General features: G+C 44.7%; 1 protein-coding gene across 1 annotated transcript; it reads left to right on the forward strand.

Annotated features, from left to right (window-relative positions):
• Positions 1 to 1,633: 1,633 nt before the first annotated feature.
• si:ch211-257p13.3 (kinesin-like protein KIFC3) lies at positions 1,634 to 17,212 on the forward strand. The gene is made up of 19 exons (XM_036539099.1): positions 1,634 to 2,291; positions 2,824 to 2,923; positions 3,091 to 3,251; positions 3,623 to 3,875; positions 7,764 to 7,936; positions 8,360 to 8,425; positions 8,740 to 8,877; positions 10,424 to 10,621; positions 11,790 to 11,963; positions 12,046 to 12,193; positions 12,833 to 12,963; positions 13,499 to 13,610; positions 13,843 to 14,024; positions 14,433 to 14,537; positions 14,671 to 14,801; positions 14,988 to 15,108; positions 15,284 to 15,413; positions 15,822 to 16,051; positions 16,498 to 17,212. Exons 1-19 carry the CDS (start codon positions 2,187 to 2,189, stop codon positions 16,627 to 16,629), a joined length of 2,790 nt encoding a protein of 929 aa, XP_036394992.1. The 5' UTR covers positions 1,634 to 2,186; the 3' UTR covers positions 16,630 to 17,212.
• The last annotated feature ends 48 nt before the right edge of the window (positions 17,213 to 17,260 follow it).

Below are 17,260 nucleotides of genomic sequence, written 5' to 3' on the forward strand. Positions count from 1 at the left end.
CTTAGCTTCTTAAGATTCAAGACTCTTTGCATTTTGCTGCCTCTTTATTTCTGGATCACCACTATCTGCAAACTGAGAGCCAGTTAAGATCAAGATGTATTTCATTAAAACATATAAAGATGTCAAGTAACATATCATGTTTTTATTGTTGTCATTACCATTTTTAAGAGTGCAGTGAGCTATAATAAGATTATAACAAACACTATTTTTTGTTCTTGTCACTGTGGTATTGCAGAGCATGCATGCACTTTTATTCCCGTGTGGTCAGACCCAGGGTGGACATTGCTGATGCGCTGCCCCGCACTGTGGCAGGTTGTGCTGCACTCAGCACTTAAATGCCTGTAGTCATTCCGGGCTGGCTAGCTGAGCCCCCTATTAAAGCCAGAATTCAGTATAATTTTACTCGCCTTCTAATTACGATATTGAAAACCTGGCAACAGGAGCAGCTTTTTATTTATGCCATTTTTTAAAACATTTTACACTTGTTTGGTGAACAGTATTGAAAATATAACAGATCCTAAAAATAGAAAAATCACACAGCCAGATAAAATAATATTTTCAAGTCTTAAATGTATGTATACACTTCCTATGACAGGCTTTGTAATGTGGAGTTATAGTCATATAAAGAGATAAAATTTTGTGTAAAGTGTAAAGTAGTTTTATTCCAGGACCATGGGGAGCCATACTCTTTTCCCAAGCTCACTTCTAATTCTTGGTACATTAAAAATAATCCAGCTCCAAGAGGGACTTTTCTTCAGTTTCCAAATATAAACAGAGTTCAGTTAGATTGCCAATTCTCTTAGAATAGCTTTTTAAATTATGAAATGCAGCATACCAGGAAGAGGTCCAACCAAGCTGTTGATGCTTAATACAGTGATGTGAAAGGAGCTTACAAGTTGTAAGAAATCCAGTATGTGCAGGGACAAAGCTGCCGCATGCGTTCAAACTGTCACCAAAATCAAACTATCACTTCAAGGCACCAGTTTATGATTTATGTTTAAAATAGAAAACACAGCTTTAATTTTCTGATATTTTGAATGTCAAGTTTAATACTTTGAAGCACAGCCCAAGGTGTTTGGAACTTGACACATCTTTTAGGGTGCAACTGTTCTGATTGATTATAGTTTTGGATTTGCATAATGATGCATGTACATGTTTTGACACCGGATAATTACCACAACTACTTACAGCAATTACTGAGACAGCAGCTACAGTGCCTTTCTTAAAAAGATAGGATCCTTTTTCCTGACACAGTGATCAGCTACTCTTTAGCACTCCTCTGCTCTCGGCACAGATCACTGTTGCTGTGGTACATCATGTTTCCAAGATTCTGGACACCCCAGCTAAGAAAAGAACCGTAAGTTAAAAGGTAAAACAACCAGCAATAGTTCCAGGTCAGAGCTCGCAGACGCTACCCTGCAGATTTCAGAGACCTGGTTTTGCCTCCAGCCACGATGCTGCACTAAAACACGACACCTGACAGCCCGGAGCTGGAGCCCAATCAATCTCCATCACCGCTTCTTTGGTACTGCAGAGGAGAGGGGAGATGCACTGGGCATGCTCCGTGCAGCTGCAGCCTGTGGATGGAGCACGGAGGTGGGGGTGGGGAGGAGAAGGGGGGGTGAGGGGCTGGTGGATTGCCTCATTGTAGCAGCCAGCTCTGTCGGCAGCACAGTGCAAGGATGATGCTGCAGCTGAGAGGAGATGAGGTGTGTGGGAATTCTGACATTGAGAGGGGGAAAATGTAAAGGGAACGCGGGGCGGAGAGCGAACGGCGGGAGGAAGACCAGTCCCGTGTGGAGACGTTTGGAGACGGTGTTGCAGGAGCTTACGGGGCGACGGGGGAAAGAACCGGTGAAATCGGATCAATGTTGTTTTTTATCCACTGAAACGAGGTGGGGAACAAAGGGTTGACCTTCACAAAGATTTGATGAGGCAAAAAGATTCATATTCACCAGGCTGTCAATGGTGGTATTGGTCAGCGTTTCGTCCATTTGAAGAAGACGGGGATTTCAGAATTGGTGCTCCTGAGAGTGTTCCCTGAGAGGAATTGAGGAAGCTGGGAAGGAGGTTTGCCAATCACCTCTTCTCTCAGCACCCCTAATCAGTGCCTCCTGTTAAAGCGCGGATCTCGCTTGATGTGCTCATTCCTGCGGTCTCCTGAGTGGATCTGAACGCGTGTGGAGATGTATGCCTTCTACTCCCTCCTAGTCTACATTTTCTACACCGTCTTCAAGAAGGAGGAGGAGGCAGCCCTTGAGGGGGAGGAGCCAGGTGGAGCTACAGCTCAGGTATGTGCTTTGTGCACACTTAGAACACACTGACACCCCCCCCCCCTCCCCTGTCTGTGGGGATTTGTCTGTGATGTGGCACCTGCAGATCCATATCCACAGCGACCAAGAGAAGTGTGTCTTGAACCAGTACTGTGCAGTTAAAATAGACATTGCTTTTCGGGAAAGGATGCTGCTGAGGATGCAGCCACCACTGTTGTCTCTGTGGAGAAGATTTAGCAGTTGCCTGAAGGCTGTGAAATCCCAGAGTTTCACCCAAAATATTGAAGCTGAACGCAAATGGTTGCACTGGGGAACTGCTCTGGTTGTTGAAGCCAAAAACAGAAAGACTGCCAGTACAGTCTGAATTTATATAAAGCAGATGATTTGACCATTAATGATCTTTTTTTATATCAGTGTACTTTACATTACATGACACACAGATTCCTTTTGCTGGTGATTTTTTTTGTGATAAGTAGTGAGGCAATGCTTGGATCACATACATGTTTTTCCTTTTTTACACCCCTGTCTCTCTCTCTCCTGGAATGATCAGGAACCTGGGCATGTTTCCATGGAAACAGGGAGCAGGAGGAAAAATGGCCACACCCCCAGTATGAGGAGAAGGGGCTGTGGCAGACAGACTGACTCTGGCAGTATGTGTTATTCATACATTTATTAATTTATATATCATCATGTTACTAGCAGTTAAATTAATCATCACTGTTCTGCAGGTACTGTACAGCACTCTATTCCTCCCATGCAGTAATAATAATAATAATAATAATAATAATAATAATAATTTGTTGTTATTTTCATGCAGGCAGTAGCAGTGATAGTGATGGCCTGTCACTCAGTGATGAAGATGAGGGTGGTGATGAAGACTTTTTGGAGATAGCTAGCACCCCTCTGGCTGCTTTCCTGTCCTTCAAGCAGGAAGCAGAGAAGAGGAGGGCTTCCAATGTCCAGGAGGCTGCAGGAAAGGTACCGTGGTATAAAGTAGCAATGCATGGGTGAGGCCTCTTGAACCAGACAGTGGTGGAAACTACCATGTGGTATCACCTACTCATTGAGTTGAACCAATTCAAGCGCTTTGGAGAGCAAAATATTTTCATTGGTTCATTTATAACAGTGATTCACAGTACATGGTAGCCATTATGGGGTTCATGAGGCCACATGAACCTGATATGAAGCTTCATTCTTGGACAGCAGTGAGGAGTAGTGGCTATGTTTCCTGAATCAAGATGAAGGAGGCATTTGTTTTGTTGGTGTAAGGCAAGTCGATGATGCTGCAGTCGATGAAAGTGTCAGCCAGAGCGAGCATAAACGTGAGGAATGTGCTTCATGCTCCCCAGGCGCCCGAGTCTCCGCTGGTGGCTGTGATGTCTCACCTGCTGAGCTTCCTGGAGCAGTACTCCCACCTGCAGCAAATGCAGCAGCAGGCGGAGCAGTACCGGCACCAGCTGCGGCGACACCGGGTGCAGCACCGCCGCCAGCTCAAGGCCCTGCGTGCCTCCTACCGCCAGCGGCTGCGGGACAAGCGCAGCGTCATCGAGAGCCTGGAGGAGGTCATCACACAGCAGCAAAGCTCCCCGCAGGGGCCTGAGGGTGAGAGCTGGGGGTGGGCGGAGATAGGCAGAAAGAGAAGGGGGAAAGGAAGGGTGCAGACAGGGAAATGGAGGGAAAAGGAAGGGTGAGAATGAAGGAGAGAAGGAGAGAGGGACAGAGAGAGGAGGAGGAGATGGGGGATGGAGGGGAGAGCATAGTCAGGAGATTGGGAGAGAAGGAAAGTAGGGTTGGAGGAAAGGACCAAGGGAGTGAAAGTGAACATTGGTGTCATCCTCAGATAGCTCAACCCAATAGACAGTTTAGTTACAGTAACAGTAGACTATGCTATGTGAGTTAATATTTTTCAAATCCTTATATGATGCATAATAAGAAATGTGTAACAATAGTTTGGTCACTTGTACTGTAAAGGAGTAATGTGTCGAATCCAAACTTCTCTTACAAGGTTATCTGTATGTATTAGAATTTTTTTTGATGGTTACTCTCAGGGATGGAGACATGGAGTGTGTGAAGCTCAAGCTAGTTTACCTGGGAGAAATGTTTGTCTCAGGAAGAAGTAGTTGAGGAAGATTCTAGTACTTGCAGTCGTGGGAAAAAATTCGAAAAGATGCAGCAAAGCAGACAGACGGGTAAATATCTTGGAGCTTATGTACTTGTTGGATAAACCGATTTTGGGGAATTTTGTAATTACTTCAGCAACATTTGGAATTGGCCTAGCTGCCAACTTTCTTATAAAGCTGCATGGTGTGGTATTTGGTATAAACCCAGCTGCATAATTAGATTGCATTTTTTAAGATGTAAAATCTGAGATCTGAAAGTTGGATCGGTGGTTTGTTCATTGCTTAAATTTGCGAAGTCATTTGGACAGATCATGCTGGACTAACGGATAAACCAAAGACTGTGTAAAAACAGCGCCACTGTAATTGACCTCAAAGCTGTCCTGGGCATTTGTGTTTTACAGGGAAGCTGTCTGAACAGATTTGACCAGATGCTCTGTGTGAGGCAGATGACCATCCCCTTTCTGAGTGCTTTAAGGTCACCAAGTGCTGTTTGCTATAAAATGCCCACAGTAGCACTTAATATAATAATTAATAATGATTAACATTTATATAGTGTCTTTCAAGATTCTGAAAGCACTTTGTATAAATAGAGCGGAGGCAGGGAACACCTGGGTCATGCGTCGCTGACATTTTAATCAAGAATGCTCTCCGCACATAAGCTAAGGTGGGGAATCAAGCGTTCTCTTTAGCTAATGAAACTAGGCGATGATGATATGGTCAGATTGAAAGACTGCCAAATATGGACATTGGCCAGCCACCGCAGATACAGTACTCTTCATCTACCAACATCTCATCTGAAGGGGGGGAATCATTATTTTTAATAATATATCTAAGGATAAGTACATAAGATATGTTTTGTTTGCAGTTTTGTAAGTCACTCTGGATAAGAGCATCTGCTAAACTATTTAATGTAAAAGTTATTAATAGTAATAACAATAGTCATCATTATCATCATCATCATCATCATCAAATACCAGGTGGATATCAGATATATAGATGAGTGAACATTCCAATATAGAATCTCTCTCTCACTCTTTCTCTTTCTCTCCCTCTCTCTTTGTCTCCTTCTGTGCTTACCAGTGTTTATATATATCTGGCTGCACAGAGCAAGCTCATGGCTCTGCTCTCCACTCAGGGTGACTCAGTAGCTTTTTGTCATCAATAAAACATGCATCCTTGTGAGTGCTTTTGTGTCTTACATGGCGAGTGCACTTATGGCCCTCCTGCACGTGGCGACCTCCACGTGTGCTCCCGTGGTATAAATAGCTTGCACCAGGGAGCGCGCGGCGCTGCTGTAGGAGATTGACCGTGAAGTGGCGGGGGGAGGCTGTATTCTCTTTGATAGTAGTCAGCTCTGCCTAAGGCCACAGCGTGTGTCTCCCTTATGTAGTAACTTGCTCTGCTGCTGGTCAGATGTTTACTTGTCCATTTTCTAATGAATTCAAATGCCTGAACGGGCTTGCCTTTGTTCAAAACTGTACACTTGGAAACAAGGTTATGTACCATCAGCTGTTTAATTATCGCCCAGTGTGATGTCACACTGCCTCAGCCGATTCATCACCTGTCTTTGAGGGTTAAGTGAAAAATTAGCCTCTGTAGAAGGGGTGGGCTTGACATAGTCTTAAATAAATAACAATCTGTCCATTTTTTATTTTCAGGCACCCACTTGTTTAGCAGATGCAAGTAACAAATCCCCCTTCTCTCAGCCGATGGGAACTAATTTACCATTAATATCCTTGTTGTTCAAGAGTTAAATACACTAGCGTGTACCTAGTCTTCCACCCATGCCGGAATGATGGTTACATGTTTTACTGTAAAATTGTGTGTTGTCATTATCAGCATTCTATCTGATTTGGTTTCCCCTGAAACAGCATCCCTTGTACTAGAGAGGGACCTTGAATTTAATCGATGGGCTCCTTTTGGAACAGGCTGCACTCTCAGCCTGCATGCGAAGACGTATCGACAATCCCTCAAGTGTAATCACGTCTCTTATCAATTTCATTGCGCATGAGAGAGGACTGGCTGTAAAAGAGCAGTATCTCATCACTCTTTCCTCTCATTGTATGTCTTACCAACCCCCAACCCCCTCTTGGTGGTCAATGTCATTACTTTGATGATTAAAGATTGTATTGTAGCTTCAAGGTTTTTGTCTTGAAGTGCTATTTGGTAATATATTGACTTCATTAAAAATCAAACAGAATGAGAGATTTATCTTTATATGACATAATTGTTCATTCAAGCAGTGCATTTATCTAGTAGTATTTAATAATATTTTGAGTACCTGAATTCAATATCTGCTTGAATATGTTTCAAGCAGATAAAGGCTTATGTTAGTATGTAGTATGTGCGTTCAGAGGGTCAAGTGCTTATATTTGGTTATTGAACATGAAGTCTTTATGACTCATATTAGCAATCATACATCATTAGCACAGTTGTGTTGGTTCCCTTGCATTTTATGGTAATCAGTTTCATAGCTCATCTCTTTCCAGGGTCAACCATTGACAGGACCACTGGGCATATATCACAGTGGAGCGGACATATTTACAACATTCAGTGCAACAATCAGAGAATGAAGTACTTTTATACCTTATACATTAGTTATGTTATACTTTTTACATCCCAGAGTTCTTTTCCCATTACATGACAGCACAAGATTGCAAAACTAAATTTACTTGCCTCTGTCTGGTGTTCAGCTCATGAAATGAAAATAACACTTTACAGTGGACATAAATCATTCATGAGGGGACGCTGATTAAAGGTGTTACCGGGCATATTAATCTGTCCGTTGTTTGAGCTATATGAAGTTAGGCAAATGTCTGTGTGAATGGTAAGTGCTTTAAATCCCTGGTCTCTTAAGTATGTGAAGGCCACACGTGAGGCGTGGGATGTGTTCCCAGTAATGGACTCCGCAACACGAGACTCTCTCTTTCTCCACTGGCCTCCTCTGTTCTCTTACACACCATGGTGTCTGTAAATGAGCTTTTTATGATTTGACATTGATTGATTTCTAAGTTTATCCTTTCCACAGTCTCTCAAAATAGGTCTCGCCCAGGCCATGTAACTCTAAAAAAAGGTTGCATTGATGTCAGAGATGGAGTCAAGACCCAGACCCAGCCCTAATGCGCTAAGATCAAGATCAAGATCAAGACTGACCATAAAAAAGATTTAGGTTTTGTGCCGAGACCCAGACCAGCACCAGAGTTATGCAGTTTCAAGAGATCTCAAAACACAGAAAACAAGATCATAGCTCAATCTCTTATGATAAAGAGGATGATGATGATGATGATTTTAGAGTGACGTAGTGGAGTGGAGTCATGATGAAACTTTAGAGGTTATGACTCTGATGTCAATATTGTTGTTGTCGTTGTAGGTGAGTGTGGCCCTGCCCCAGGTCCCAAGGGGGGCCTGCACAAGCTGGTGGAGTCTCTGTGTGGACTGCAGGGGGAGAGGAGCCAGCTGAAGGGGGAGCTCCACTCACTGCACACCCAGCTGGAGCAGAAGGACCAGGACCGGCACTCTCGCGTCCAGGCCTTCCAGCAGCAGGTGCGGTACACACACACTCACCGATCCATTAGCAGGTAGGGTAGAGGACACCTGAACAACTGTGGGTGGTCTGGTAGCAGGAGCAGCATAACAGAAACCACTGTAGATCTTACAGAAACAGATACAGCACACCTGCAGTACACATTCACCCAATGAAAGGATTTTTCAGGACTAGCAAAGCCATGGCTTTACATTACATTAAAGTTCCAGCACAAAAGAACAGAAGTGTATCCATTTAAGTTGAATGAGCAATAGTGTCAGACCAGGCTAACAACACTCCCAGACCAGTGAGTGTGAGAATAACACTATTCAGCCCCTGCAACCTGACTAGACAAGGGAAGCTAAGTATACTACCATCAGTCACCAGATCACAGAATCTGTTTATTTGTAAGGTGTTCTAATTTCAGAGCTTTTCTTCCACAGATTGAAGAGCTCAAGCACTGCATCAAGGAAAGAGAGGAGGAGCTGGCCAAACTGAGAACTGAATCTGTGAGTCACACCAGCAAGCTGAATATTTACCTTCAGCACAGCTTACAGAGTTATGTAATGGTGAAGAAATGGAATGTGCGTGTCCCTTTTAACACTGTCCCGATGCTCTGTTCTATAATTAAGATGTGAAGGATAGAAAAACTTGGCTAATTCAAGGGAGTTGAAAAATTTAAGAAGGTAAAAGAAGCCATTTTGAATGTGATTTTTTAAACACATTTTAAGAGGAAATGAAAGAAATAAGTGCTTGGTTTTCTGTTATGGTTTTAGCTGTACTGGAGCAGTAGTTTGATCTGTAGAGTGCTGTCCCTCCACAGGGAGTGACAGACTCGGAGAAGCGAGTGCTTTGCCTGTCAGCTGAGAATGAGAGTCTGAAGCAGAGCCTGAGTGTGACCCAGGGCCTCCTGCAGCAGCTGTCCGTCATTCCCTCCCAGTCCAGCTCTGTGCTCATCCAGGTGAGACTCCTGTGGTATTGCTCGGGTCATCAAACTGCGACACCCATGATACATGTCATCAAGGCAAGACGCTCAGACCACTGCTTGCATCATTAAGTAGAGAGGTCCATTGCAGTGCTTGTGTCCTCACGATAAGAAACTGCTTGTGTCTGCAGATATATTCAATGTCCTCTTGGGAAATACAATCCTAATGAGACTGTCAAAGAAAACCAACCAGTGGTAGAAGAAGGTATTGTAGCCAACCCTACCAAGGTCATAGAAATACTGAAGACTAACATAAACAATTTCAAAAATATGCAGGAATTGTACACCAATAGACAAGAATTAAAGCATTTAAAGCATTCAAAACAATTGAAGCATATACACAATTTGGCAGGCTAAAAATGATTGAGAAAGCAAGACACAGCGTATCAGTATTATCTCTAGAGAAATCTTTCATGCTTAGTGCATGCTCAAACTTGATCATACTGCTCTGGTCTGGCAATGAAAAAGAAACAACTCTGATTGCCAAACCAAAGCAAGCAATCAATGTCATCACTTTTTATGACTGGAGACAGCTTAGCTGGTGAGGATCCATTCTGCAGATGCACTTCACCACGTCTGCTCTCTCACAGCCTCCAGTTAAACCTTATCACCCTCCTGATGCGGAGGAATTCCTCTCAGGGAGAGGATCTATAGGTGTTGTTATTTTTTATCTTGCTATTTTTTATTTAATCATGGCCAGAGAGTAATAGTTACTAAACTATTTGGGATATTTACTAAGTTATGTGGGACCTGCACATGTAAAAAAACAGATGTGATGTTGCAGTCTCAAACACCACCCTGCAGTACATAGAGAAATCCCTGCCAAGGTCAAAAATGAGCAGACACAAACAATTGCCAGGAAATGCAAGAGGTTAAATTAGGTAAAGGCTTCTTTCACACATTTTGATTTTATACTTTAAAGGTCAAAGTGTGGGAAGCAGATGGACAGGATGCTTTCCACATTAACAAAACTGCCTGCTTTGATCACAACAACCCTGTGGGGAATCCCTCTCTCTGTCTCACAGAAGTCCCTACAAACTTTGCACTTTGAGTTCTTATCAAGACAAGTAGAATTCTTGTATTTACAGTGGCAACAGTTAATGATACAGTCTGCTCAGGTTTTTTTGCTTGTGAACATTCCTATTGAGAAGCAGCCATTCCAGAGGCCAGAACCAACACAGAATGCAGAGTGACAGTGATTGATAATAATAATAATCTCTGCTGTTTTGATCCACTACTTCCACAAGTAGGAAAATGACAATAACTTACCTGTGGGATATTTCTCAATGATTCTCAATGACTGAATGATTTTACCATTTTTATTTTTTATTTTTAATGCGACCATACCATTGCGATAAGCATCACATAGGTCTTAACTGAACCATGTGCTGTCCGATAGAACAAACAGCCAAGTGTGCCAGTTACTTAGAGGCAGGCCCATCTCTCTGGGTTGGATCGAGAGACCTCCTGCATGTGTTTGGAGCTGAGAGGGATCCAGGTTTGCGCTGTGCTCCCGCTCCAGGAGAACGAAACGCTGCGGAGCCGGGTGCAGCAGCTGGAGAGCTCGCTGCAGCAGCGGGGGGAGCAGCTGTCCCGTCTGGAACACAGGAGCGAGCAGGCCGAGTGGAGGCGCGGGGAGGAGCTGAGGAGGAGGGAGGAGCGGCTGAGGGAGCTGCAGCTGGAGCTGGACAAGGAGCGCAGCAAGGAGCCGCTAGTCAAGGTAGGACACCCCAGCTGGGAACGGAATCACTCCCCCCCCCCCCACCTCCCCACCACACTGTTGGCTGGTGACTTCTGCATGATTGCCCAGCTTGCTTTGATTTCTGCCCTACTTACAAGAATAGGAATCCATTAGTAGCCTCACAGACCAATCTACAGACCCCAAATAGCATGCGCTGTATTATTCTGGTATGGATAAACCATGAGGATCGGGGCTATCATCATTAAAAAAGGTCACATGCAAACTTGGTTTGGGATGTGTGTGAGCTGCATAATGTGGGAGGTGTAGAATGCATGCTGCAAAAAATAACCTAGATAAAGATGTCTAACAAGTGAATAAATCATCTATTGAGGCTGAAAAGCAGGCCAGACCAAAAAAAAACCATGTACATTTCATAAAGGATAAAATATCTCTGCAGCAGTGTCTGGGGGACAAATTATACCCAGAGTGAGTACAGTAAAGTTTTAAGCTGAAGTCTTAAGTGCAGTCAAAATGATGAATTTTCGTGTTATTTCCTAAGAAGGTGGTAAATTAATAACAAAGGGCACTGTCAGAACATTTCTCAGCTTTAATAAAGATTTAAAAATGTAGAATTTCAAAGACTACTTAGAAATAAAGAACAGCCCAAGGCTACCTGCATAGAGGAAACCTGTGATGGTAAGAACAGTCCAATTAAGGCTGTCTTTCTTCTTAATACCTATGTATAATAATAATACATTTTTTAACAATCTTTGTCTTGGCTTTGGCCCAGCCAAAAGGCATTATTTGTGATGTAATATTTAAAATTAATACAAAGAGCACCTGCTAGTCATGGACAGAGGTGAAGTTTCTCTGGCATGCCTCAACTCCTTTCCGTATTATGGCAATGAGGAGGTTTGTTCTGGAAGGTGTCTGTCTGTAGAGCTTGTATCCTGGCTCAAGTCTGTGGTGTGGGGATATTAGAATGACTGTTCATCAGACAGAAATCATTAATGAGGACCTTACCCACAGACATTCTTTTTTTGCAGGTAACAGGACAAAGGACGAGTTCAAATGTGGGTTTTACGGGTTTATGTTGCAATTAGCAGGGAAAGTGGGGGAATTATTATTTGCTTGCACACTAAATTAAAAACAAATTATTGCACATAGTTTGAATATGGCTATACTCTGGCTTTCCTTTTTTCTGCAGTATGTTACTCAGACAGTGGAGGTGGAATCACCTGCAACATTAAGACAACTGGCTGAGGCCAGGGATGGGAATGAGCGATTGGCTGACAAGCTGTCCAGCCAGAACGAGAAGTGCAGGCACCTGGAAGGGCTTCTCAGGCGTTCAGACGAGGTCACCGCTAACCTGCAGCATAAGGTACCTCAGCATTATTCAAACTACAACTGATATGATGCTGACACGGCAGCTGCATTGGTATGACAGTCCTGCCCCTGGACAGATTGCTGCCTATGAGGTGGAGATCGGGAAGCTCCGGGAGGAGCTGCTGAGAGAGATCGGGCACCTGGAGGAGCGGAAGGAGGAGGCCGTGAAGGCTGCAGCTGAGTGCTCCGAGCAGCACCTGCAGAACCTGCAGGAACAGTTCACAGGTGCGTCTCACTCCACCTGCACAGAGGAAACTGGTGGGGACAGGTCACAGGTGCGTCTCACTCCACCTGCACAGAGGAAGCTGGTGGGGACAGGTCACGGGTGCGTCTCACTCCACCTGCACAGAGGAAACTGGTGGGGACAGGTCACAGGTGCGTCTCACTCCACCTGCACAGAGGAAGCTGGTGGGGACAGGTCACGGGTGCGTCTCATTCCACCTGCACAGAGGAAGCTGGTGGGGACAGGTCACGGGTGCGTCTCACTCCACCTGCACATAGGAAGCTGGTGGGGACAGGTCACGGGTGCGTCTCACTCCACCTGCACATAGGAAGCTGGGGGGGACAGGTCACGGGTGCGTCTCACTCCACCTGCACATAGGAAGCTGGGGGGGACAGGTCACGGGTGCGTCTCACGCTTCCTGCGTAGAGGAAACCTGCAGGTGCAAAAATGTGCCCTTCTCTTACATCAATCAAATCGAGCAGTATACAAATACAGCAAGATTGAGGTGGACATAGAGCATGTGAGATCATCATGTTCCTGTTGCATAAGGCACTGTCACACATAAGTGTAGATACGCAGGCATGTGACAGTCCTCCCAGGCCCAGACTGCCACAGCAGCCTCTGTCTGTGTCCCTCATCAGCCCTGCAGCAGCGTCTGGCAGCCCTGCCTCCCACCCTGCGCTCCATGAAGACCGACTACGCCAGCCTGCGCAGCCAGGTTCGCAACTTCTCCGACTTCTACGGAGCTGCCATCGTCGAGGCCAAGAAACAGGTGTGGGGGGGGGGGCCTCTATCAATCACCTTCGCTGATGTGTACACCTGTTTGAGCATACCCTCATGTTTTTTTTAACTAAGTACCTTTGTCAAAATGCCATTAGAAATTTGTCACTCAAATGTTCAGCACAGACAGTGTCATTGGTGAAGTTTTGTTTGATTTGACACTATTTCTCTGGAGTACTTACCAGTACATAGCTTATATTTATGAATTATTCATTTAACGTCCACGTTATCCATATATAATGGATTTTTTTTTCAATATATGCTTGCCTGGCTTGCACTGTGATGCCCTTTGGAATGCAACCTCATTGTACAAAAGGTGTTTTAGAAATAGAGTTTTTTTTAATTAATAATATGATTATTAATTATACATTTGGATTTTTTGGACCAATTCATGTTATTTGTCTTTCTAAAGTGTACAACACTAGTGTCCCACCAGAGCATTGAACTCATAGCCCTCTGGTACACAGCCCACCCCCCATTTCTGCGTATAGGACAACATGTTGAAGTCCTGATTTGGTCCTCTGCAGCTTTCAGCTGTAATCAGTGAGATGTCTGAGGCCAATAAGGACCTACTTGAGAAGTACAGGAAGGAAGTGGCTCTGCGCAGGAAGTACCATGAGCAACTGGTGGAGCTCAAAGGTATGACAAAATGGGAGGCTGGGGGGGAGGGGTGGGGTATCACCGACAAACTGAGCCTTGACCTGTGGGAAATTAAATCACTGGTGCATCACACCTGAAATTACCCACAATTCAAGTGGATAAAATGACCAACACAACTGGTTTCCCCTCTGGTGTGTTGTTTTTACTGAATGAAATGCATGTGTGGTGTGTTTTTGCTGGGTAACATCTGTGGGATGTCCCATGTTGGCAGGTAATATCCGCGTGCTGTGTCGCGTGAAACCTGTTCTGAAGGAGGACCAGCAAGAAGAAGGGCAGGCAGTGGTCGTGACAACGGACCCCAACAACGAGTCAGCCGTCACTGTGCTGAGCAAAGGCAAAGGGCGCACATTTGAACTGGACAAGGTCTTCCACCCACAGGCTACACAAGAGGAGGTACTGACTGGAATGAGACAAGAAACATTCACTTCCTACTTGATGTACAATGAAAACCCACAATCAAGTAGAGATTTACTAGAAGTCATGTGCTCTAATGTAGTCAGAGCTTGTCTGAGTTTCTGTGGTTTGAGGCAGCTTAGACTACATGGTATACCAAGCTTTGATATCAAGCCATTACCTATAATAACTGTTTTTGGTGGTCTTATGGCTGGCAATGTAACCTCATAACCTTCTAGTGTCAGTGTGGCCATTGTAAACTGATCATAGCAGTGCAATGAGGAAAGTGTGACTAGAGCTCATTTTTGAAACGAACAGCATCGAAGTTGTAACAGGGGTGTTGGTAATCCTCATCTGATGCAGTGCTTTCTGGAAACTCTCTGTTGACTGTGTTCCACACCACCTTAGGTTTTCCAGGAGATTGAGCCGCTGGTGACATCCTGCATTGATGGATATCACGTCTGCATTTTTGCTTACGGGCAGACAGGCTCTGGGAAAACCTACACTATGGAGGTATGTAGTGTGTTTTTGTATTGTTCCATGCATTGCCGAGATGAGGTGAAAACTGTATAACAGTCTCTGCAGGAGCAGGGCTGCAGACTGTTGTAATGTATGCATATATACAGCCCTGTTTACATGCTTACAGGGCACTGTGGAGAACCCAGGCATTAACCAACGAGCCCTGAAGCACCTCTTCAGTGAGATTGAGGACAGGAAGGACATGTGGAGTTACTCCATAAGTGTCAGCTCGGTGGAAATCTACAACGAGGTTCTTAGGTAAACCTCCTTAAGCAGAGAAACTATATTTCAACCAACGAGCAGACAAAAAGGAGCCAGTTTTACGGGAATCCAAGCTTATCGCAGATTCGCTCTTTTTCAGATATGTCATTCCTGTAAAGCAAGCCCAGTGGGTTTTGGGTGAGGCCACAGTAAATATGAATGTGTCTTGTGTGCGGTCCACAGAGACCTGCTCAGTAAGGATGGGGAGAAACTGGACATCAAGATCAACCCAGACGGGACAGGCCAGCTGCATGTTCCGGGTCTCAGGGTCATCGAGGTCAGGAGCTTCCAGCACATCAAGAAGGTGAGTCTCTGCAACTAACAATATCTAACTATGGACTTCAACAGTCATCGGCATTGTTGCATAATGTTGCTAAACGTTTGCCTTTTGAACTGATCCTTCAACCTGAGAATTGTCTGAAGCCCAAAGCCAAAGGCATTTCTTGACGACTGTTTCATCTATCGCTTGTCGTGTTCAGATCCTGGCTGTGGCCCGACGGAACCGCATCACGTTCGGCACTCAGATGAACCAGCACAGCTCTCGCTCCCACGCGCTGCTGACCATCACCGTGCTGGGCACGGACCTCGCCAGCGGCGCCAAAACCACAGGTGAGTCACTAACATACCATGTTTTACTGGCTGTCTCACTTTAATGGATGATGAACAGAAAAGTCATCCACTGTCATTTTCACATCCCAGATATTCAGCTCTATCCCTCATCCATCTTCCTGCTTCCATGTGTAGGGCGTTCTGGTTGTTCACTGGTTGTTAGCAGCCTGATCTTGTCCATGTTGCAGTAGATGTAGTAGTCCACCTGTAGATGTTCTGATTGTCTGATTGACCACTCCCCTTCATATTAATTCTTAAGGAGTCAATAGATCAGAACAATTTACACTTCAGTAATGGTAGAAACAGAAGTTTCAATATTGAGCACACGGAGCTGTACATCTGTTCAGTGTGTATAATATCTGGTCAGACATGGCAAGGTAGTTGACAGGCACACCTGGCTCACTGCAGGTAAGCTGAACCTGGTGGACCTGGCTGGCTCAGAACGGGTGTGGAAGTCAGGGGCTGAGGGCGAGCGCCTGAAGGAGGCCCAAAACATCAACCGCTCCCTGCTCGCCCTGGGGGATGTGATCCAGGCCCTGAGGGGTCGCCAGACACACATCCCGTTCAGAAACTCCAGGCTGACCTACCTGCTGCAGGACTCCCTCGGCAAAGGCAATAAGACCGCCATGGTGGTGCAGGTAAGCAGCGGTGGTCTAAGCCTACATATCAATCAATGAGCTGCAGTATATGAGAACCTGGGATAGCTCTAGATAGATAGAAGAATTACAACACACCTTGATTTGGTAAACCAGATGAAAAAAAATGTCAATGTGCATAAATTTGCCATACTACATTGCAGTGAAATTCTTTGAGACAAAATACCTTTGCTTGTGTAAGGTAAAGTAACACAAATATGTACCCATTTCATATTAGACGAATTTCATATTTTTAAACAACGCTGTAGTGTTTCAGCCTTAAGAGATGTAAAGATTCAAACTTGATTGTACTGAATGCTCAACAAGACACAATTATTACAGGACAGTATGTAAGTACAGTATGTACAGAATGTGCTTTGATTGTTCTACCCAGAATCATTGCTTGCATCTTCTAGCAGTCTGTGAGTTTCCCCTTGTTTGTTCTCCAGATTTCCTCTCTGGAGCGGAATGTGGGCGAGACCCTGTGCTCGCTGAAATTTGCCCAGCGAGTATGCAAGGTGGAGCTGGGACCTGCTGCTCGCAAGATCGAAACTGCAGGCCAGTGTGAAAATTTCTCCTAAGTCGCCATCACTGCTGTCTCTGAAGACAAACAGGTCTCCAGGGACTCAACAGCCAACCAAAAAACTTCCAGAAAAACAATGAACAACTCAACTGTACATCTATAAACTGGGTCCTGCACACCTGTTTAAGGGCTAGAGCTGTGGAGGTCTCAAAGAAGATGTCAGGGTTGTGATGTGGATGAAGATGTGACTGAGCAGTCAAGACAGAGAGAGAAAGAGAAAGAGAAAGAAAGAGAGCGAGAGAGAGAGAGAGAGAGAGAGAATGCCTGCTGAAGCGCTCTTTGCCTGGACTGAGTTGCATGCAAGTCTACAGCATTTTCCCCAGTAAAAGACAACACCCTCAGTGCCAAAACAACCTCTGCCTCACTGATGTGCTCTTTCTTCGGTGTTGCCTGTAACCATGGCACACCCTTAACGAGGAATGGGGTTCCTTTGTGTCCAAGCTGCAGATGTCAGGGTGACACGTGTGGGGAGCAGACTCCCTTGCAGAGCGACAACTGTCACAGTATTCATATTTGCTAGGTTTGAGCTATTACAGTATTTAATTATATGTAATTTATCTATATTTAACTATATATGTAATCTGGCAACTTCTACTTCAGTATTTCTGATTGAATTATAATTTATAGAC

Source organism: Megalops cyprinoides, chromosome 10, assembly GCF_013368585.1.
Source record: "Megalops cyprinoides isolate fMegCyp1 chromosome 10, fMegCyp1.pri, whole genome shotgun sequence".
NCBI classification, from domain to species: domain Eukaryota; kingdom Metazoa; phylum Chordata; class Actinopteri; order Elopiformes; family Megalopidae; genus Megalops; species Megalops cyprinoides.

What these genes read in the sequence shown, in the direction of transcription:
- si:ch211-257p13.3 (XM_036539099.1), top strand. Translation starts at nt 2,187, where the DNA reads ATGTATGCCTTCTACTCCCTCCTAGTCTACATTTTCTACACCGTCTTC. An exon ending in CAGACAGACTGACTCTGGCA is followed by an intron (nt 2,924 to 3,090) that starts GTATGTGTTATT and finishes ATTTTCATGCAG; the next exon opens with GCAGTAGCAGTGATAGTGAT. An exon ending in CAGCGGCGCCAAAACCACAG is followed by an intron (nt 15,414 to 15,821) that starts GTGAGTCACTAA and finishes GGCTCACTGCAG; the next exon opens with GTAAGCTGAACCTGGTGGAC.